The sequence below is a fragment of the Myotis myotis genome, unplaced genomic scaffold (assembly GCF_014108235.1).
Source record: "Myotis myotis isolate mMyoMyo1 unplaced genomic scaffold, mMyoMyo1.p scaffold_m19_p_14, whole genome shotgun sequence".
NCBI classification, from domain to species: domain Eukaryota; kingdom Metazoa; phylum Chordata; class Mammalia; order Chiroptera; family Vespertilionidae; genus Myotis; species Myotis myotis.
This window is the reverse complement of record NW_023416318.1, coordinates 55297540-55315066: the sequence shown is the minus strand read 5'-3', so window position 1 is coordinate 55315066 and position 17527 is coordinate 55297540. Positions and strand designations below refer to the sequence as shown.

Sequence of the window (17527 nt, the reverse complement as noted above, 5' to 3'; positions counted from 1 at the left end):
AGAAACATCGATGAGAGAGAAAGAGAAACATCGATCAGCTGCCTCCTGCACATCTCCTACTGGGGATGTGCCTGCAACCAAGGTACATGCCCTTGACTGGAATCGAACCTGGGACCTTTCAGTCCACAGGCCGATGCTCTATCCACTGAGCCAAACCGGTTAGGGCACAACCTCACACTTAAAAAAAAAATTTTATTCTTTTTTAAGAAGGAAGGGAGGCAGGTGGGAGGGTCAGGGAAATCTTCCTAGAAAAGATGACCTCAGACTCTAGTCTTTTTTTAAAATAGATTTTTATTTATTTCAGAGAGGGAGGGAGAGGGAGCGAGAGACAAACATCAATGATGAAAGAGAATCATTGATCGGCTGCCTCCTGCACGCCCCCCACTGGAATCAAACCGTGACCTGGTTCGTAGGTGATGCTCAACCACTGAGCCACGCCGGCGGGACCAACCTCCATGCTCTACAGTGGGATCAGGCGGAGGGCTGGGTCCAGGGCACAGAGAGCCGGCCACTGAGCCGGGTCCCTGGGGGCTGACGAGCGGCCGTGGCTCGTCCTGGTCCCGGTCCCCTGGCCTCTGAACAGGACACTCAGCATCCTGACAGCCGTGCTGCGCACCGTGCAACCACACACCCCAAAGGGAATCGTTTATAGCTGTGCTAACAGGGCAGAAGCATAATCCCTCGTTTAATATTTAGATTCAGAAATACTTGAGCCACAAGCTATATGAGCACCTACTGTGCGAGCTGGGCAACGGGGCCGTCCCCCCTGCCCCTCGTCCTGGGGAGACCTGCCCGGCCACCACGCCGGCACCAAGCACCAGGGAGGCTTGGAAAGAAACAAACTGTCACTATTTACGCCCCAAAGTCACTGTAGAAAATCTAACAGAATCATTTGTAGAGCTATTATTAGGATTAGTAACTGAATGTATCAGGATTTTTGGATATAAAGTCAACACCCAAAATTCAATTGCATTTCTATATACAAACAACACACAACTAGGGAGTAAATTTTTTTAAAAAAGTGTTTACAACAGCATAACAATAAGTCAGAAAAATGTGCAAAACCTTTAGAAAAGACCACCCTATATAATAAAAGGCTGATACGCAAATTGTCCCCTTGGGAGTTCGACCGCTTGCTATGATGTGACTGACCACCAGGGGGCGGTGCGGAACAAAGGAAGGGGGCCGGCCAGCAGCTGGAAGGCCCCGATAGGCCTAGGGATGCTACCCGTGCATGAATTTCGTGCACTGGCCTCTAGTAAACATTATAAAGAAGTAAAAAATAAATGTAGAAACACTTCATGCTTGTGAATGGGAGGATTAAAGTCGTTAAAAATTAACCCGACTTGAGGACTCGGGGGCAGTGACCATCTGTGTGGACGTGGGCTGAGCCGGGCACTGGCCTCGCTTGGTATCTGCGACTCTTCCGTGGGTCCGGAGCCTTTCCTGGGGGGTGAGCGCGGACCCGCCTCCCGGGAGCAGCTGCAGCGAAGGGACCAGGGCCCCAGGCTCAGTGCTACCCGGGGTAGCCTCGCCGTCTGCTCTTGCCTCCTGGCCCCCAGCTGACCCAGGCGCTGTGCTCAGCGGTGTTTAATCTCCTGCGGACAAGGAGGTGCGGCCGTGGCTGCTGCCCGCGGGCTGTCCCCACCTGGCTGGTCGGTTTTCCACCCGCAGCTGGAGGAGAGGAGCCTGGGAGACTCTGGGAGGAACCCGCAGAGCAGCTCCGGGGGCCAGGCTGATCCTCAACTCCAGCTGCTCCCACAGCAACGAAACACCAGACTCCAGGCTCCCAGGTGCACGGCCTCCTCCTCCTACAGAGACGTGCCCATGGCAACCGGCCCTGGTGGAAGGTTCCAGAAGACTGTGATGGGACCGGACATCCTCTCCGGTTCCCGGACTCTGCGGGCCACCAACGTCCTGTGGAGCAAAGGGGACACTTATAACGGCAGGAAGTCCGATTTCCCGGGACATGGGCCCGCCCGGAGGAGGCACCGGTCAGCGTCAGGAGACTCCCCGGCCGTGTTGTGAAGGCCGGAGGACACCACACAGAGGCGGCCAAGGACACCACACAGAGGCCGTGCTGTGAAGGCCGAGGACACGTACAGAGGCGGCCGAGGACACGCACACGGAGGCGGCCGAGGACACGCACACGGAGGCGGCCGAGGACACGCACAGAGGCGGCCGAGGACACGCACACGGAGGCGGCCAAGGACACGCACACAGAGGCGGCCGAGGACACGCACACGGAGGCGGCCGAGGACACGCACAGAGGCGGCCGAGGACACGCACACGGAGGCGGCCGAGGACACGCACACGGAGGCGGCCGAGGACACGCACACGGAGGCGGCCGAGGACACGCACAGAGGCGGCCGAGGACACGCACATGGAGGCGGCCGAGGACACGCACAGAGGCAGCCGAGGACACGCACAGAGGCGGCCGAGGACACGCACAGAGGCGGCCGTGCTGTGAAGGGCGGGAGGACACGCACAGAGGCGGCCGGTGAACTAGTTAATGGACGAGTCACAGCAACTGCGCGTGACACACTGACAAACGCTCGCAGCCACCGGCCTCCACGGAGGCTGGTCTGTCAGCCTCAGACCAGATGCCACGAAGTGGGTGGGAGCTGTGGACCCCGGTTCCCAGGGGCGGGGACACCGCAGGCCGCACTCAGATGGGCCAGGGACGCGGGAGCGTAGCATCCCCTTCCCTCCCTGTGTGTCTGCTCCGAATCTCAGTGATGAGAAGGGGTGGCCGTTCCCCCAGCTAATTGTTGGTGCAGAGATTTCCGAAGCAGACACTCGAGATTCCGGGCGACTCCGCGGACAGCTGTGCGCTAAGCTGTCTGCAGCCTCCACGGCCCTGACCTGGTTTGTGCTGCAAGTGAGGACAGAACGAGAAACCCACTGTGTGTACGGGGACGCAGATGATTTAAGAAGCATGTGACGTGCAGCTATTTTATTATTATTGCTACTCCTCACCCGAGGACATTTTGCCATTGATTTTTAGAGAGAGATAGACACAGGGACAGAGAGAAACATCGATGTGAGAGAAACACACCGATTGGTTGCCTCCTGCACGAGCCCCAACCAGGGCTGGGGAAGAGCCTGCAACCGAGGGTGTGCCCTTGACCAGAATCAAACCTGGGCCCCTTTGGTCTGCAGGCGGGTGCTCTATCCACTGAGCCACACCAGCCAGATTTGGGACATCCAGGCTTTTAAAGGAGGGTTAGCAGCCATGAAATAGATCCGATTTTGGCCCGACTGGTGTGGCTCAGTGGTTGAGCGTCGACCTATACACCATTCAATTCCCGGTCACGGCACAGGCCCGGGTTGCAGGCTCCATCCCCAGTGAGGGGGCGTGCAGGAGGCAGCGATCAGTGATTCTCTCCCAGCATTGATGCTTCTCTCTCTCCCGCTCCCTTCCTCTCTGAAATCAATAAAATCGTATTTTAAAAAATACGTTCCATGTTGGAAATGCACCTTGGAAACGACATTTCGCAGGAAACTAATCTGTGCTCAGATGTGGAAAAGGAAAGCGTGTGCGACGACGATGAGGCGGCCCCCGCGGAAAAGCCCAACCATTAGGCCGACGCTCAGAGCCTCTGTCAGTCGGGGAAGCTGTCAGGCCGTGAGGTGGCCGGGGGCGGGGAGGGGAGGGGCTTCCTTCCTCAGAGACAACTGGACAAGGTCACAGGGGGGGCCCAGCTGAACACCTGGGAGGGAGGACGTGGTCCACTCGGGGCTGCTGGTCACGATGATGCAAGAAACTCAGACTGTGGCCACAGACGCATGGAGGACGGGCCTCTGCAGAGTCTGCCCGGCTGGCGTGGCTCAGAGGTTGAGGTTGACCTAGGAACCAGGTCACGGTTGGATTCCCAGTCAGAGCACAGGCCTGGGTTCTGGGCTCGATCCTCAGTGTGGGGTGTGCAGGAGGCAGCCGATCCATGATTCTCTCCCATCATTGGTGTCTCTCTCTCTCTTTCCCTCTCCCTTCCTCCCTGAAATCCATAAAAATATATTTTTAACAAAGAGAGAGGGAGGCCAATGAGCCGGGAACCAGTGGGGACAGACGGGCCATGGGACAGCAGCTGCCACCCCAGGCCCAGGTCAGGTCCGACCCCCACCTGCTCTCCCCCTGCAGGTGCCGGAGCCCCGGGACCACGTCCCCTCCCCTGTAACCACAGGCTACACCTTAGACCGACTCAAGCCTCTGGCGGCTGCGACCGTCCCGGCTCATCCTCCTCGACCCTCGAACCTCGAGGCTGCAGCAGGTCGGGAAATGGTAAAACCAGAAGAAAATGTCACATAAAACCCAGTTTGTGCAAATCAGGTGACTTCCTGAAAGTCTGTCAGAAAATACATTTTCCCCCTAAACGTCAAATACCTGGAAAATGTGCTTAAAATCTCTCCGGACACCGCCGCCTCTGCATCACGCTCCGACCCCGCAGGGCGCAGCCGCGAGGATGGCTTCCCGTGAAAGCAGACATGTGCACCCTCCGTTGGAAAAACACGGCCCGTTTATTCGAACTGAAAGGCATCGTTACATAGTGCAAACGTTTCTTTGGTAATGAACTGGTTACAAGGAACACAGACAAGGCATCTGGCTGCTGCAACAGCTAGGAAAGTAAATACACATGGACACTTCGCTTCCCACCACGGCGACCCCCGCGGCGCGTCCGCACTGTCCACGGCTCCCCACGCACCGAGACTCCACCTCGACCCGCAGACACGCCACCTGCAGCTGCGACTTCCCTGTGGGCCGGCCTCCCCCGGTTCACGTGCCTGTCACCTCTGCCACGAAACCATAGGTAACCCTCTGAGGCGCCAACACCCTCGCGGATGGTCTGCCGCCGCCTGACACCGAGCAGCTTACAGAACCACCCACCTTCCAAACCAAGCTTCCTCCTCCTCGTTACAGACCCTGGTCCCAGGTCCTGACTCCATCTGACTTGATATTTCAAAGGAAGCCCGTGTCCTGAGCCACAACGCCAGCTGTTCCCTGCCACTCCCGACCCGCGGCCGAGAGGTCAAGCCGGCCGCGTTTACAGCTTTGACTACGCTCCCATGGGGATGTCTGCCAAGCCCTCCCCATCCGCATCCCCCGGGGACGTGGCAGCCTACGGCCCACCCTGGACCGGAACCAGCTCTGAAACTGCCCACTGCCTGCGGGACGCTGCGAGCCTCGCCCCCACGCCGCACCGTGACGCCCACAGCGGGTGCTGTGTCCCTGTGGGAAGGGCGGGTCCCTCTCTGGATCCCACTCAGCGCCAGAACCTGCGTGTTCAGGGACATGCGTCCCAGAACACAGATCTCTGCACTCAGACCAGAACAGGAGGGTTTGGTCACTCAAGGCGAGTGCGGCCCTGAGGTACGAGGTGCTTTTCACTGGATCCTAAAGGCCTGCACAGTGGCAACGATTTCTCTGCCGCGTCGAACACTGGACCCCGGGTCGGCTTTCACACACTCCGGCGCTTGGGAATCGGTGAGGTACGGGCGCTGTCTCTAAGGCACCCACAGCCGAGTCAGGGAGGAGGCCGGTCCCTCCGTGCGGCGGCCGGGAGCAGCCTGGGGAGCGCGAGCCCGGCGTGGCCACCGCGAAGGGGGTTTCACACCTGGCCCACCACCGGGCAGCAGGGTTCTAGGGAAAACAGGCCTGTTTCTAAGCGGCCGGCAGCCTCAGTCACGGGGACAGGAGTGGAGAAGCCGCAGGTGCGCGTGTGGAGCGGGGATCTGCCGTGAGGAGTTGCTGGTGTGCGTGGACCATGGCAGAGGCCAGGGAAGGGATCGGGGCTCCGTGCCAGGCGCCTGTGCCACCTGGACAGGCTCCCGAGGGACTGTTCCGTCTGCCAAACGCCGACGTTCTCTTGAAACGTGCGTGCCTCCCGGCGGCGGGTCCGCAGGCTCCGTCCCGGGCAAGCGGAGCGGCTCTCCGTCGAGAGGAAGCAGTGGGACGGGGACAGCACTCTGGGAGCCTAAATGACTTAACTGCGCGGTTTAATAGTAGCACCACTTTTTCATTAAAGAAATTAAATAAAACCTGAGAATCTAACATGAAGTTAGGACTCGTGTCTGTTCCCACCCGCGTGTCCACGGCGTGGTCTCCGGCTCCGTGGACGCTCCAGTCTGAGCCCCTGTGCGGCGTCCGAGACGCCCGGGTATGGCCGTGAGCCGTGCACGTCCTCGGCGCCCACCAGCCCGCGCTCCCTGCCCCGGCCGGGACGGGACCGGGGGGACGCTGGCGGAGCTGCGAGGAGCGCGAGGATCTACGGCTGCACTCCGGGGGGTTCCCTCAGGCAGACCGGGCAGCAGGCGCCATCGATCCTCACGGGCGCGGGGCAGCCGGCGGGCTGACAGGCTTCCACGAAGCAGGTGATCTGCCCGTCCTGGAGGGAGACGGCGCCAGACCGGTCAGTTCCGGGGACCCCGAGCATCACGCCCGCTTCCCCCCGTGTTCCAGCCTGTGCCCGGGTCTGACCGCTCAGTTCTTCCTGTCCCCCAGCGGTCTTCCCAGAACTTCCTGCCCGGCCAGCTGCAGCCCCACCCCGGCCACAAAGGGCCCCAGCGCCTGCCCACTGTCCCTGCAGGCGTGCACCCCCCTGGCTGCCCAGGGAAGAGGGAGGAGACCCCACCGGTGAGCGGGGCCTCGCTGACCACCCGGCCGCCCACTGGGGGCTCAGGACTCTGCAGCCGAGTCCGTGGTCCAGGCCCCGGGTCCCCGAGACAGAGCTGTACTCACGCGGCATTCACAGACGGTGCACACGTCTCGCTTCCACCGGGCGCCATCCGCGTGGGGCTCGCCATCCACGTCGGTGCACTCGGCCGTGCTGAGCCGAGACTCAAGTTTCTTTATCTGCAAAGCCAACGTGTGCGCGGTCAGTCCACGGGAGTGTGGCCCTCGCCCTGCCCGCCCCGGAACACAGCGCCTCGCGACGGGCAGGGACGCAGGCACGTCTCTGCAGGATGTTCTGGGGCTCAAATAGCTCCCCTGACAGCTGATGGCTTTTCCCAGAGCTCGGGATGGCCCTGCCCGCTTCGCCTCCGGTGGGCGTGCCCACACCTGAATGTTAGTGGTTCCTAAGAACGAAGCTTCAGGGGAAGGCTGAAGCCCCCTTGCACCCAAGTCGCCAGGCCTCAGGCACTCCGGTCGCACAGGTGGAAGAGGAGGACGGGGGGCCTACAGCCAGGCGGGTGCAGCTGTGGGCCCTGGAAGGAGGCCCTGCCCTGGGAGCCGGGGACCCCCGAGGCCCTGCCTGGGTAACTGGGGTCACCCCGAGGCCCTGCCTGGGTAACTGGGGTCACCCCAAGACCCTGCCCGGGAGCCTGGGTCCCACTGAGGGTCCTGATCGGCGGGAAACCGAGGGACTCAGTGTGGCCAGCCCAGGACAAGCCAGGAGAAGAGCCAGCAGGCAGTGAGACCCTGGCCCCAGGTAAAGGGCATTGCAGAGTTCACACTGGGGTCAGAGATGAGTCTGTGGGAGACGCGAGCTAAGAGGGGGGACGGCGGGGTGGCACCTGTGTCCGGAGGTCCGTGATGGTCTGCTGCATCTCCAGCACCAAGTCCCGGAAGTCGCTGGGCCCCAGGGCCTGGGGGTGCTCAGAGGAGGCGGCCGTGGCGTTCCTGGGGCGCTGGCTGGGCTTCCCGACGCTGCAGGAGGGGAGACGGGGAAGCAGACAGGAGGCGTCGCACACACTCACACCACAGGCCCCAGGGCACCTGGGCTGTCTGGGGCCCAAGACCCAGCCGGCGGCTGGTGGGACGTCCCCGCCCAGGGCCCGGGCCGGCCCGCGGTGTGGACACTCTGGCCCTCGGGGACACCGTACCTCAGTGTCCGCCCTGCTTCTGTGGGGGGCTCGCCCTCCCGGTAACTGAAGTCAAGGGACCGCCGGCCTCGGAAATGGTAGGAGAAGGCGCTGAACTGGCCCCGGGTCCTGCAGTCTGGGGAGGGGGAGGGTTAGCTGCGAGCAGCTCCGACTTCGGGACAAAGTCAGTGCGTCCCGGTCCCTCGCTCGCTAGCCTGGGACGAACCCCGCTCCTCACGGCCGTGGGGACCTGGCGACAGCCCTGCTCGCCACAGAGCCTCAGGCCCGGGCAGGGCCGCGTCTGGTCGGAGAGAGGCCCGCGGAGGGAGGCGCCACGGAAAGATCGACCGGGGGTCAGACCAGGACGCTGCCGCGAGTGGTGACAGACGGCAGGAAGGGAGCCTGTGGCCCTGGGCGGCAAACAAGGCTCTGTCCGCGCAGAATCTCCCGGGTTTGGGCCTAAAAACTTGAGTGAATGATCGAGGAGCAGCACGACGCCTACAGCTTCCTCAGTCACCGAGGAACGTAGTATTTACATAAAACACACGCACAGCCCGGCTGGTGTGGCTCAGGGGTTAGCACCGACCTATGAACCCGGGTGCGGGCTCCATCCCCAGTGTGGGGTGTGCAGGGGGGCAGCCGATCAGGATTCGTTCTCATCACTGATGTTTCTCTCTCTCTTTCTCTCTCCCTTCCTCTCTGAAATCAATGAAAATATAATTAAAATAAACACAGCACGCAGACACGTGTACACACACAAGAAGAGCAACACACGGAACACGAGGTAAAACCTAACGACTGATGAACCTGAAGGAGGCACAGAGAGGCTGTCGCACGAGCCGTCATGCTAAACACGGCCCGTCATTGAAAATCCTCCACGGATGCCTCGGCACAGACACGCCTAAGCCAGCGAGGGCTCAGCCGCGCCCGCTCTCCGTCACCCCCTGCTGGCACCGCCGTTCGCCAGCTGGCGTGCCGTCTCGTCACGGGCAGAGAGCGCGGCGCCCACCACGCCGGGCGTGAGGGCTGGGAGGTACCTTCACAGCAGTCCTGCCAGACCCGCAGGTCCACCCTGGGGATGTCGTCGCAGCTGCTGTAGCCGTGGGGGTACTCCGCCACCCGGAACACGTCCCTCTGCACACGCGTGATGTTGTCGGAGTTGTCGCACAGGATCCTGGCCAGCGACGTCTGCTTGATCTGCGTCAGCTGGGCCGGCGAGAACACCCCGGGGTTCTCGTACCACAGCCTGTGTCCCGGGAGAACGAGATGGGGAACCTGGACTCAAACCACAGCGACCGAACTCAGCAGCCTCTACCCCGTCCCCAACGAGGCAGACGCCCCTGGTTTAACCGGGGCCACTTGACGGTGGACAACACACGGCTCGCACTTCCCGCTCGAAACAAAGCAAAACAACCGAGCAAAGACCCAGAGGCGGCACCGGCCCCTTCAGCCCGGCGCACGGCCCGTGGCCCCAGCCGGACGGCTCGGCGACAGGAGGGACCGCCTGCCACCTGCCGAGCTCACTGGCCGAGCGACCACGCAGCACCTCGCGATCCCGCCCGAGCTCCAGCGGCTCAGCACCCGGCGCGGTTTCACCGGCAGACTGTGCTTCGAGGGACAGAAACCGCACACCAGCCACGGGAGGGAAGGCGGCTGAGCCGGGCAGGGCTCACCCTGCTGCCTGTGCCAGGGGCCGGCGGCCAGCGTGGTCACCAGTAAACAGCACAGCCCGGCTGGCACGGCTCAGGGGGCTGAGTGTCGTCCTGTGGACCAAGAGGTCCCGGGTTCGATTCCCAGTCAGGGCACAGGCCCAGATTGCAGGCTCATTCCCCAGTAGGGGGTGTGCAGGGGGCAGCCGACCCATGATTCTCTCTCATCACTGATGTTTCTCTCCCCCTCTCCCTTCCTCTCTGAGATCAGTAAAAAAGAAGTCTATTAAAAACCCACACAAATAGCACCAGGCGCGACGCCACCTTCACTCCCAGCACGTGGCATGGACACAGGGCCACTGCCCACGGTTCCTCTTGCCCGAGTCCCCGAAGGTGCCCGACGCCCAGCCCCCCCTCGCCTCGCGCTCACCTGTCCCCGTCCCGCAGGCGCTGGAACTGCGTGCTGAGCAGGCACATGAGCGTGGGCCCCAGGCGGCTGCCGGGCACCAGGTCCTCCACCATGAGGGCCGGGAACAGGTCGATGTTGAGGGGGGACCCGTACAACCTGGACGACAAGGGAGGCCGTAAATGCGCCCAACGGCTTGTCTGGGAAAGCACAGCCAACAGCCCAGGACAGCCCCTGCCCGTCATGATCGCACGTTACTCAGGCCGTCCCTTACACACGTCAACGTCCGCCTCTAAAGCAGCGGTTCTCGACCTGTGGGCTGCGGTATTAGGAAGGCTGAGAACCACTGCTTTAAAGCGCTTCCTCATGCTGCACCTAACCCCGCCTCCTCGTTTATATGGAGGATGGGGCAGGAGGAGGTTTACCCCGTTTGTATGGAAAATAAGACAATAATAGTCCGGCCAGCGTGGCTCAGTGGTGAGCAACGGCCTATGACCCAGGAGGTCACGGGGTTCGATTCCTGGTCAGGGCACAGGCCCGGTTGCAGGCTGGATCCCCAGTGGGGGGCGTGCAGGAGGCAGCCGGTCCATGTCTCTCTCTCACATGGATGTTTCTGCCTCTCCCTCTCCTTTCCACTCTCTCTCTAAAAAAAAAAAAAAAAAAAAAAAAAAAAACCAAAAAAAAAAAACCGGTAGAAAAATATCCTCGTGTGAGGATTAACAAGCAAAAAAAGGTGGAAAAAGTAAAAAGAAGTAAATAAATAAAAATAAAAAAGCGGCCCCGGCCCCCGGCCCCCGGCGCGCGCACTCACCGGCGCAGCTTCTCGCGGACCTCGGGGTCCTGGATCTCGTTCTTGAGGTCCTCGAAGGTGTGCGCGGCCGACAGGTTGCAGTAGACGCGGAAGTCGTGGTAGGGCGGGATGCCGTGGTCGCGGCCGCGCTGGATGTTGATGGCCGCCAGGTCCAGCGCCACCGTGTGGGCCATGGAGAAGAGGCGCTCCGTGAGCTCCGTGTTCAGCAGCTGCGAGGGCACCCGCATCTTCCCCGCCACCCCGAACAGGCCGCGCAGCAGCGGGTCGATGCCGCCCTCGTTGACGATGCGGAAGGGCGAGAAGAAGGCCTTGTGCAGCGGCACGTGGCCCTGCGCGATGGGCTGGAAGGCCTCGTCCAGCCGGTAGAGCAGCGGGTTAATGAGCGTGTGGCCGAAGCGGAAGGCGGCCGTGGCGAAGGCGTTGAAGATGCCCGCGTTGACGCCGGGGTCGTAGCCGCGGTACTCGCCGAGCATCTTCATGCCCACCTCGCCCAGCACCTTGGGCAGCCAGTGCTGGTAGGTGATGTGCTGCATCTGCGCGCCCACGATCTTGCGGGCCTCGTGGTACAGCGTGTCGCCGTCCCAGTGCGGGTTCAGCGCCAGCAGCTCGGCGGCCACGCGGTTGTGCTCGCGGAACCAGAGCGTGTGCATGCTGGTGAGGCCCAGCTGCTCGTTGGCGCGGTGGTCGCCGGCCAGGAAGCAGGGGATGGGGCTCTCGCTCTCGTCCCGCATGCACTCGGTGGGCGGCCCCGCGGCGAAGGGCAGCAGCGGCTTCCCCGAGCGCTGCACGATGCCCTGGCGCAGCAGCCCGCGCTGGCTGGCCAGGTCGCGCACGGCGCGCGCCTCGTGCTCCGAGCTCCCGTAGACGTTGGAGGCGTCGATGTAGGAGGTGAGCTGGTTGATCTGCTCGCGCGGGTACACGGAGTTCATGAGCAGCGAGGTCATGCCGCTGCCGCACACGGGGCTGGAGCGCACGAAGAACATGCAGCGCGCGCCGTTGCGCACGCGCGGGTCGTTGGGCGGGATGGCGAGCGAGAAGCAGGGCGGGTCGTTGCTGCAGGCGGAGCTGCAGTGCTGCCCGTCCGAGAAGCGCGCCTGGCTCAGCGCCACCACCGTGGAGTCCAGGTCGTGGTCCAGGAACTGGCCCCACTGCATGAGCATGTGCGTGAACTGCGCGTCCGGCGTGATGGCCTCCGTGCCGATGAGCGTGGTGGACACCAGGCGCGGCATGGGGAGCGCGTGCCCGTGGTAGAGCCGCCCCGGCGTCACACCACGTGGCGTGTTGAAGCCGTTCTCGTACACGGACTTGAGCAGGCGCTCGAAGGCCGTCAGCGAGGCGCCCCACATCGGGTGCTGCAGGTTGTTGCAGGTGCCGTCGTGCGTGCGGTACTTCTGGTGGAAGCACATGTCGGAGCAGTTGTTCACGCGTCGGTGCGCCGTGCAGCCCGACAGGTTGGCGATGAGGCTCAGGTACTGTGGGGACACCAGGTCGTTGTAGTGGTAGCCTGCGGGGAGGACGGGACAGCGTGTGTGCCTGACGTCCGCGGACGGACTCCGGGTCCTCAGTGCTTCCGGGGAGGCGGGGAGGGGGCAGGCCGCGGGAACCACTCTCCCTGAGGGTTTCCCACCTCCACCACCCGGCATGCTCCAGGCCGAGGAACAGCTACGCCCGCCAGCTCATGCCCAGAGGTGCGTGCACACAGGGGCGCACGCTTAGGCACACAGGGGCAGACACACAGGGGGGCGCGCTTAGGCACCAGGGGGGGCGGGGCGCGCTCAAGCACACAGGTGGGGCGGGCGCGCTCAGGCACGCAGGGGCGCATGCGAAGGCCAGCAGAACAGCTCCCATCTCGAGCGCGCTCACAGCGGCACCTGCGCTCCCCCACACTGGCTGGCACCGCCAGATCTCCGTCACCAGCGCATCCTCTTTCAAGCATCTCTCGGACCCAGGCCCAGTCTCATACACTTGACAGACACAGACTCCTCGTTGAAGGGCCGTGTTCGAAACCCTCACATGGATGTGGTGAGGAACCGGCGGGAGGAAACCCCACAGGCCGGGGATGTGACACTGGGATCCAGCCGCCCAGGGCCACGCTCACCCGGATGGAAGGCTTGGTGGGCGGCGTGCTTCCCGAGATCAGCAGGGACACTGCCACGCCTGCCTCACTCACAGTCCCCCTGAAATCTCTCCATTCTCAGCCCTGAACACCGAACACCGGCTTCCACCCAGGTCACCAGGGCCCAAGGTGCCTCCCTGTGCAGCCCCTCTGACTGCGCGGTGGCCGCGGGGTCAGCAGTAGCTCCTGGGCTGCCTCCCAGGCCGGCCCCACTGCAGGGACCCTCAGTCAAGCCGAGGGCGGGCACCAGCCAGCACCGGGTGGACGCAGACACAGCAGCCCGTGAACTTGGACCAGAGCGTCTGGACGTTCACCGATAAAACGCAGACCTGTCTGCAGACGCAGGTAGCACGTCTGCGAAAGGAGGCTGCAAACTGCCATTTCAGCCACGCCCTTCCGGCTAGCTCACTTCAGAAATATATAAAAGCGACCTCAGAATGCAGACCACTGGGTATGGGTGGAACTGCTGACTGAGAAAAGCTAGTATCCAAGACTAAGGGGTGGACAAGTGACCGCTTCGGGGCGGGGCCGTGCCTGGAAGGTGCTGCTATTGGGGAAAATCAATCTGTTCCCCACAAGGTACCACTCCCAGGGCCACAGGACCAGGACACAGGCAGGCCTGCAGGTAAACGTCTCAGGTGGACACCTGTGTGAGCGTCCACTGCAGCCAGGCTGAGTGAGTCACCTCTGCCTTCACAGCGAGACGCACCCTCTCACCAGGGCACCTGGTCCCCAACGGCCACCTCCCTCCGGGATCGTTCCAGACACCCCTGCCCAGCCCTGGCCCCGACAGACTCTGGGCAGAATGGCTGGGTTCTGATGCTTCTCCGGGTGCTGGGAGCGGAGGCTGGCGGTCGCCTAGGGACCCTGAGGGGCCGGGGCCCAGGACAGAGAAGCAGGAGGCATCTGCACACAGCCGGCCGCCAGGACACTGGGCTCAGACTGGTCCCAGACGCCTTCCCTCACCGCGCGCACTTGTCCTGAGGAATAGCGTTCAGTCCCGAATAACGCTGTGTCCTGATGGCAAAGACGCTCCCCAAAGACAAGGTAGAAACCACCGGAAAGCTGGGAGCAGAGGATCTCGAATCACCTGGCACCGCGTCCTCAGGTCAGCTGCTTCCGGGGCTATCCCCAGCAGCACAACCCTGAACGCACAGCCTGAACGCAGAGCTGCCGGTGAGAGCGACGCTGTTGCACAGTAACACCCGGGTCACCACCATCCAACAGCACCACTGGCACTCCTGCCTGGCACAGGCTCCTGTCACTGATGGGCAATGCCATGTGCCAGGGGCACAGTGCCAGGGTGGCAGTCACCCAGGCCACCCATCATCACCCAGGACAGCGGCGGGAGCTCCACACACACCCTTCCCGACAGTGGCACAGACACAGCGCCACCTACACAGCAGCTGTCCTGCAAAGTCCTCCCTCAAACCTCCTGTGCCCGGGGACCTTGGGTCACAGCCAGTGGGCAGGGACCGCCCAGCTCATATCCCAGAGGGTCCTTGTTACCCGAGGTGGGGCCTACAGGACCCTCGCTGTCACCCGACTGCGCCCTTCACAGAAACGCCCCTCAGAAGGCACCGAGGTGGGGGTGCGACACCTGCTCCCCAGGAAGATGCCGGGAGGAGCCTGGGTACTGACTGGTTCCGTTGAGGTCGACCATGAGGCCGCCCTGCACGTGCTCCTGGATCAACTGCAGCGTCCGCTCGAATATCTCGCCGGCGCGCGCCTGCTCCACGGTGTAGGGGTCCCTCGGGTAGCGGAACAGGGCGAGCAGGTCGTTAGGGGAGCGTGGGCGGCTGGTGCGGTCGGGGCAGGAGGGAAGAGGGGACAGTCAGAGACAGAAATCACCGGCACCCAACAACAGAACTGCGCTCGCTGCTGCCGCAGCTACTGCTCTAGGGGGACCGTACCTGCCTGCTCCCAGGTGGAAGGCAAGAGAAAAACAAAACCAAGAGAAACCAAACCGAACAGTTCATTAGTTCCAAGAGGAAAACAGCAACATTCGACTTCAGTGCAGACACAGAAAAAACACCTCGGAATTGGCAACAGGACACGTCCCCTAACGGCTTGTGAAATACGTTGTTTTTGCCAAATCGTTCAGCAACAAGCCAAGGGCCCGTGTTGCCATTTTAAAGAAATGTTTGGCTTGTGAATCATGTTCCAGGCTCTACTTGGAAAGGACGTGCCTGTTGTCTTAACCCCCGGGGAGTGGATGCCAACCTTGTGGATGGTTTTCAAGCGAAAGGTTTTCTCCCGATGAGGCAACTGGTCCACCCTGGACCAGAATGGCCCGAGCCCCCCCCCCGCGCCGGCCAGGTCGGGGAGGCGGGCCAGATCGCGCCCTACCTGTCAAACAGGTGTGTCCGCGTGGAGTTTATGGCCCTGTCGACCGTTGCGATCGCCTCCACGATGGATGTGGCCACGAACGGGTCCCCGTTTCGGCTGACGTCAGGCACTAGAACACGGAGCCGTGGTTACCAGGGCCCTAGAAGAGTTACTCGGCGTCTAGACGCTACGTCATCAAGACAGAGGCACACGGTTCCAAGGGCTTTTCTATTTCTCACACTGGAGCTCAACTCACTTCGTCACCAGCCCTACTGGAAGCTGCTTTCAGACAGAACGGAAGTTACAGGCTTTTCAGTTTTGAAGTCACGCCACACCCTCTAGGCCAGGGGTGGGGAGTGTCCGGCCCACAGGCGGCACGGGGTCCGAGAAATCATTTGGTCTGGCCCTGAGGGGCGTTAGGGCTGAGCGAATCACATGACCCATTCCAGCGGGCTCGTTTTTAAGCTGACAATGTTGTGTGGCCTGCGAGTGAGGTGACAGATATCCCCGTGGGCCTCGGCAGAAGAACGTTCCCCACCCCTGGCCTAAAGGAACAGGGAACCTGTAGCTGTCATGTCACACACTGGCTGGCCGGGGAGGCATTCTTTAACCCCGGAGCCCAGGGAGACGGGGCCGCTGCTTCAGGGATGACGAAGAGGTTTGTGTTGGACACTCGGACGTTCACGCCCTGGGAGCAGAGAGCAGCCCCGTCTCCTGAGCTCTGGGGGGTGAGAATGTGGCAACAACAGCTCCGAAGTTTGGCCAAATGATGACGTACTGTCGGACCTGAAGGGGTTTGGATGACGCTAAACCCACCACCAAACCAAGGGCAGGGCGGCTCCGCCGAGTGCGTCAGACACAGCGGCCTCGTGGGCAGGAGGACGCGGGGGGGGCTCAAGCCGCCGGGCCCTGCACCTCCCGAGGACGCCCTGGTGGCCTCTGCGAACTGGGGGTGTGGACACGCCACCTTCTTCTGCTTCTTCTTCTTTTATTAAAAAATATATTTTATTGATTTTTTACAGAGAGGAAGGGAGAGGGATAGAGTTAGAAACATCGATGAGAGAGAAACATCGACCAGCCGCCTCCTGCACACTCCCTACTGGGGACGTGCCCGCAACCCAGGTAGATGCCCTTGAGCGGACTCGAACCCGGGACCCTCCAGTCCGCAGGCTGACGCTCTATCCACGGAGCCACACCGGCCAGGGCGACACACCACCTTCTAACACCCCCACGGCCCGGCCTTGTGCTGGGAGCCGGCACCTTCCTCCCGCGGCCTGGACCCACGCGGTGGGGTGTCTGCCAGCCGCCGGAGCCAGGACGGGCCACGCCACCTACCGCTCACGCTGAGCACCATGCTGACCGAGGCCTGCCCGATGGTGTTCCGCGCCACACACTCGTAGCGGCCGGCGTCCGCAGTCCCCACGTCGTGGATGGTCAGGAACCCCTCAGGGCTGATGTGAAACTTGCCGCTTTCTGTCACCTGGACCCCATCCTGGAGCAAACGGGGGAGACGTCACAGGAATGAGACTGCGGAGCCGTGTTGTCCACTGTGGGTGGTGAGGGGCCATCGTCAGGCCTCACAGGGGGACACGTCAGGAGCCCGAGGGCAGGTTCACCCGTCATGGGGAGAGGAGGTTAACCTGATCCACCCAGTACGGCTTCCATGGGGTGAACTGTCCGAGGTGCCTGCCTAGGTCCAGAGAAGATCCGGACGGCAGCCACAATCCTGGGATCTTCCAGGACGGGGTGGGGGTGGGGGGGCCTAAAGCTGCCCCCGTGCGACAGAGGCAGTGAGGAGCGTGAACTCGGGCACCTGGGAGGGAGCAGGGCCTGGGCACTGCTTCCTGGGACAGCGACAGCCCAGCCGAGAGGAAGCGAGGAGGACGGGCACCCAGTGGCCTCTGGCCCTCCCATCCCCCAGACACCCCGCCCTTTAAGCACTTGATTGTATGTTTAAACTCTGCTGCGTTTTCTACGGGGCTTCATAAAAACAAGAGGAAATGAAACCCAAAGAACCTTCCCTGCTGACTGCGGGGCCAAGGGTCGAACAGGAAGGTTTTCTGCTCTTGTGCCGCGAGGCTGTGAGAAGGGGCGGCCCCAGGCTGTCGCCTCCTTTGGTTTTATTACTGAGGACAGCAGCACATCTTCCCCCTGGGCCCACGATCTGGAGGTTTCCCCTGCTGTGGGGGTTACCCCGCCGTCCCCGCACCCGCCCCGCGCACCTGCCCGCCGCGGTACCTTGTTCCAGGTGATGGTGGGCTCGGGCTCGCCCTGAGAGCTGCATGGCAGCTGCACGTTGGAGCCCACCTCCGCCGTCTGGTCGCTGGGGACGCTGCTGAACACCGGGGTGACTGGAAGGAAGGCGCACAGCTGACACCTCGAACCCCCGCCCTCCCTCCGTCAGCGCAGGCCCAGGG

The 17527-nt window shown here is 62.4% G+C and overlaps 1 protein-coding gene across 2 annotated transcripts in view; it reads right to left on the bottom strand.

Moving 5' to 3' along the window:
• Nucleotides 1–4499: 4499 nt before the first annotated feature.
• The window catches only part of PXDN (peroxidasin), a 55112-nt gene continuing 42084 nt past the window's right edge, over nucleotides 4500–17527 (bottom strand). For both annotated transcript variants that reach the window (XM_036335447.1, XM_036335448.1), the window contains 11 exons: nucleotides 17349–17461; nucleotides 16446–16602; nucleotides 15132–15240; nucleotides 14424–14581; nucleotides 10667–12170; nucleotides 9880–10014; nucleotides 8838–9046; nucleotides 7822–7936; nucleotides 7513–7645; nucleotides 6737–6850; nucleotides 4500–6383 (listed from right to left, as the gene is read on the bottom strand). In XM_036335447.1, the coding sequence (XP_036191340.1) occupies nucleotides 6264–6383; nucleotides 6737–6850; nucleotides 7513–7645; nucleotides 7822–7936; nucleotides 8838–9046; nucleotides 9880–10014; nucleotides 10667–12170; nucleotides 14424–14581; nucleotides 15132–15240; nucleotides 16446–16602; nucleotides 17349–17461 (2867 nt within the window). In that variant the 3' untranslated portion in view covers nucleotides 4500–6263. The remainder of the gene's footprint in view (nucleotides 6384–6736; nucleotides 6851–7512; nucleotides 7646–7821; nucleotides 7937–8837; nucleotides 9047–9879; nucleotides 10015–10666; nucleotides 12171–14423; nucleotides 14582–15131; nucleotides 15241–16445; nucleotides 16603–17348; nucleotides 17462–17527) is intronic.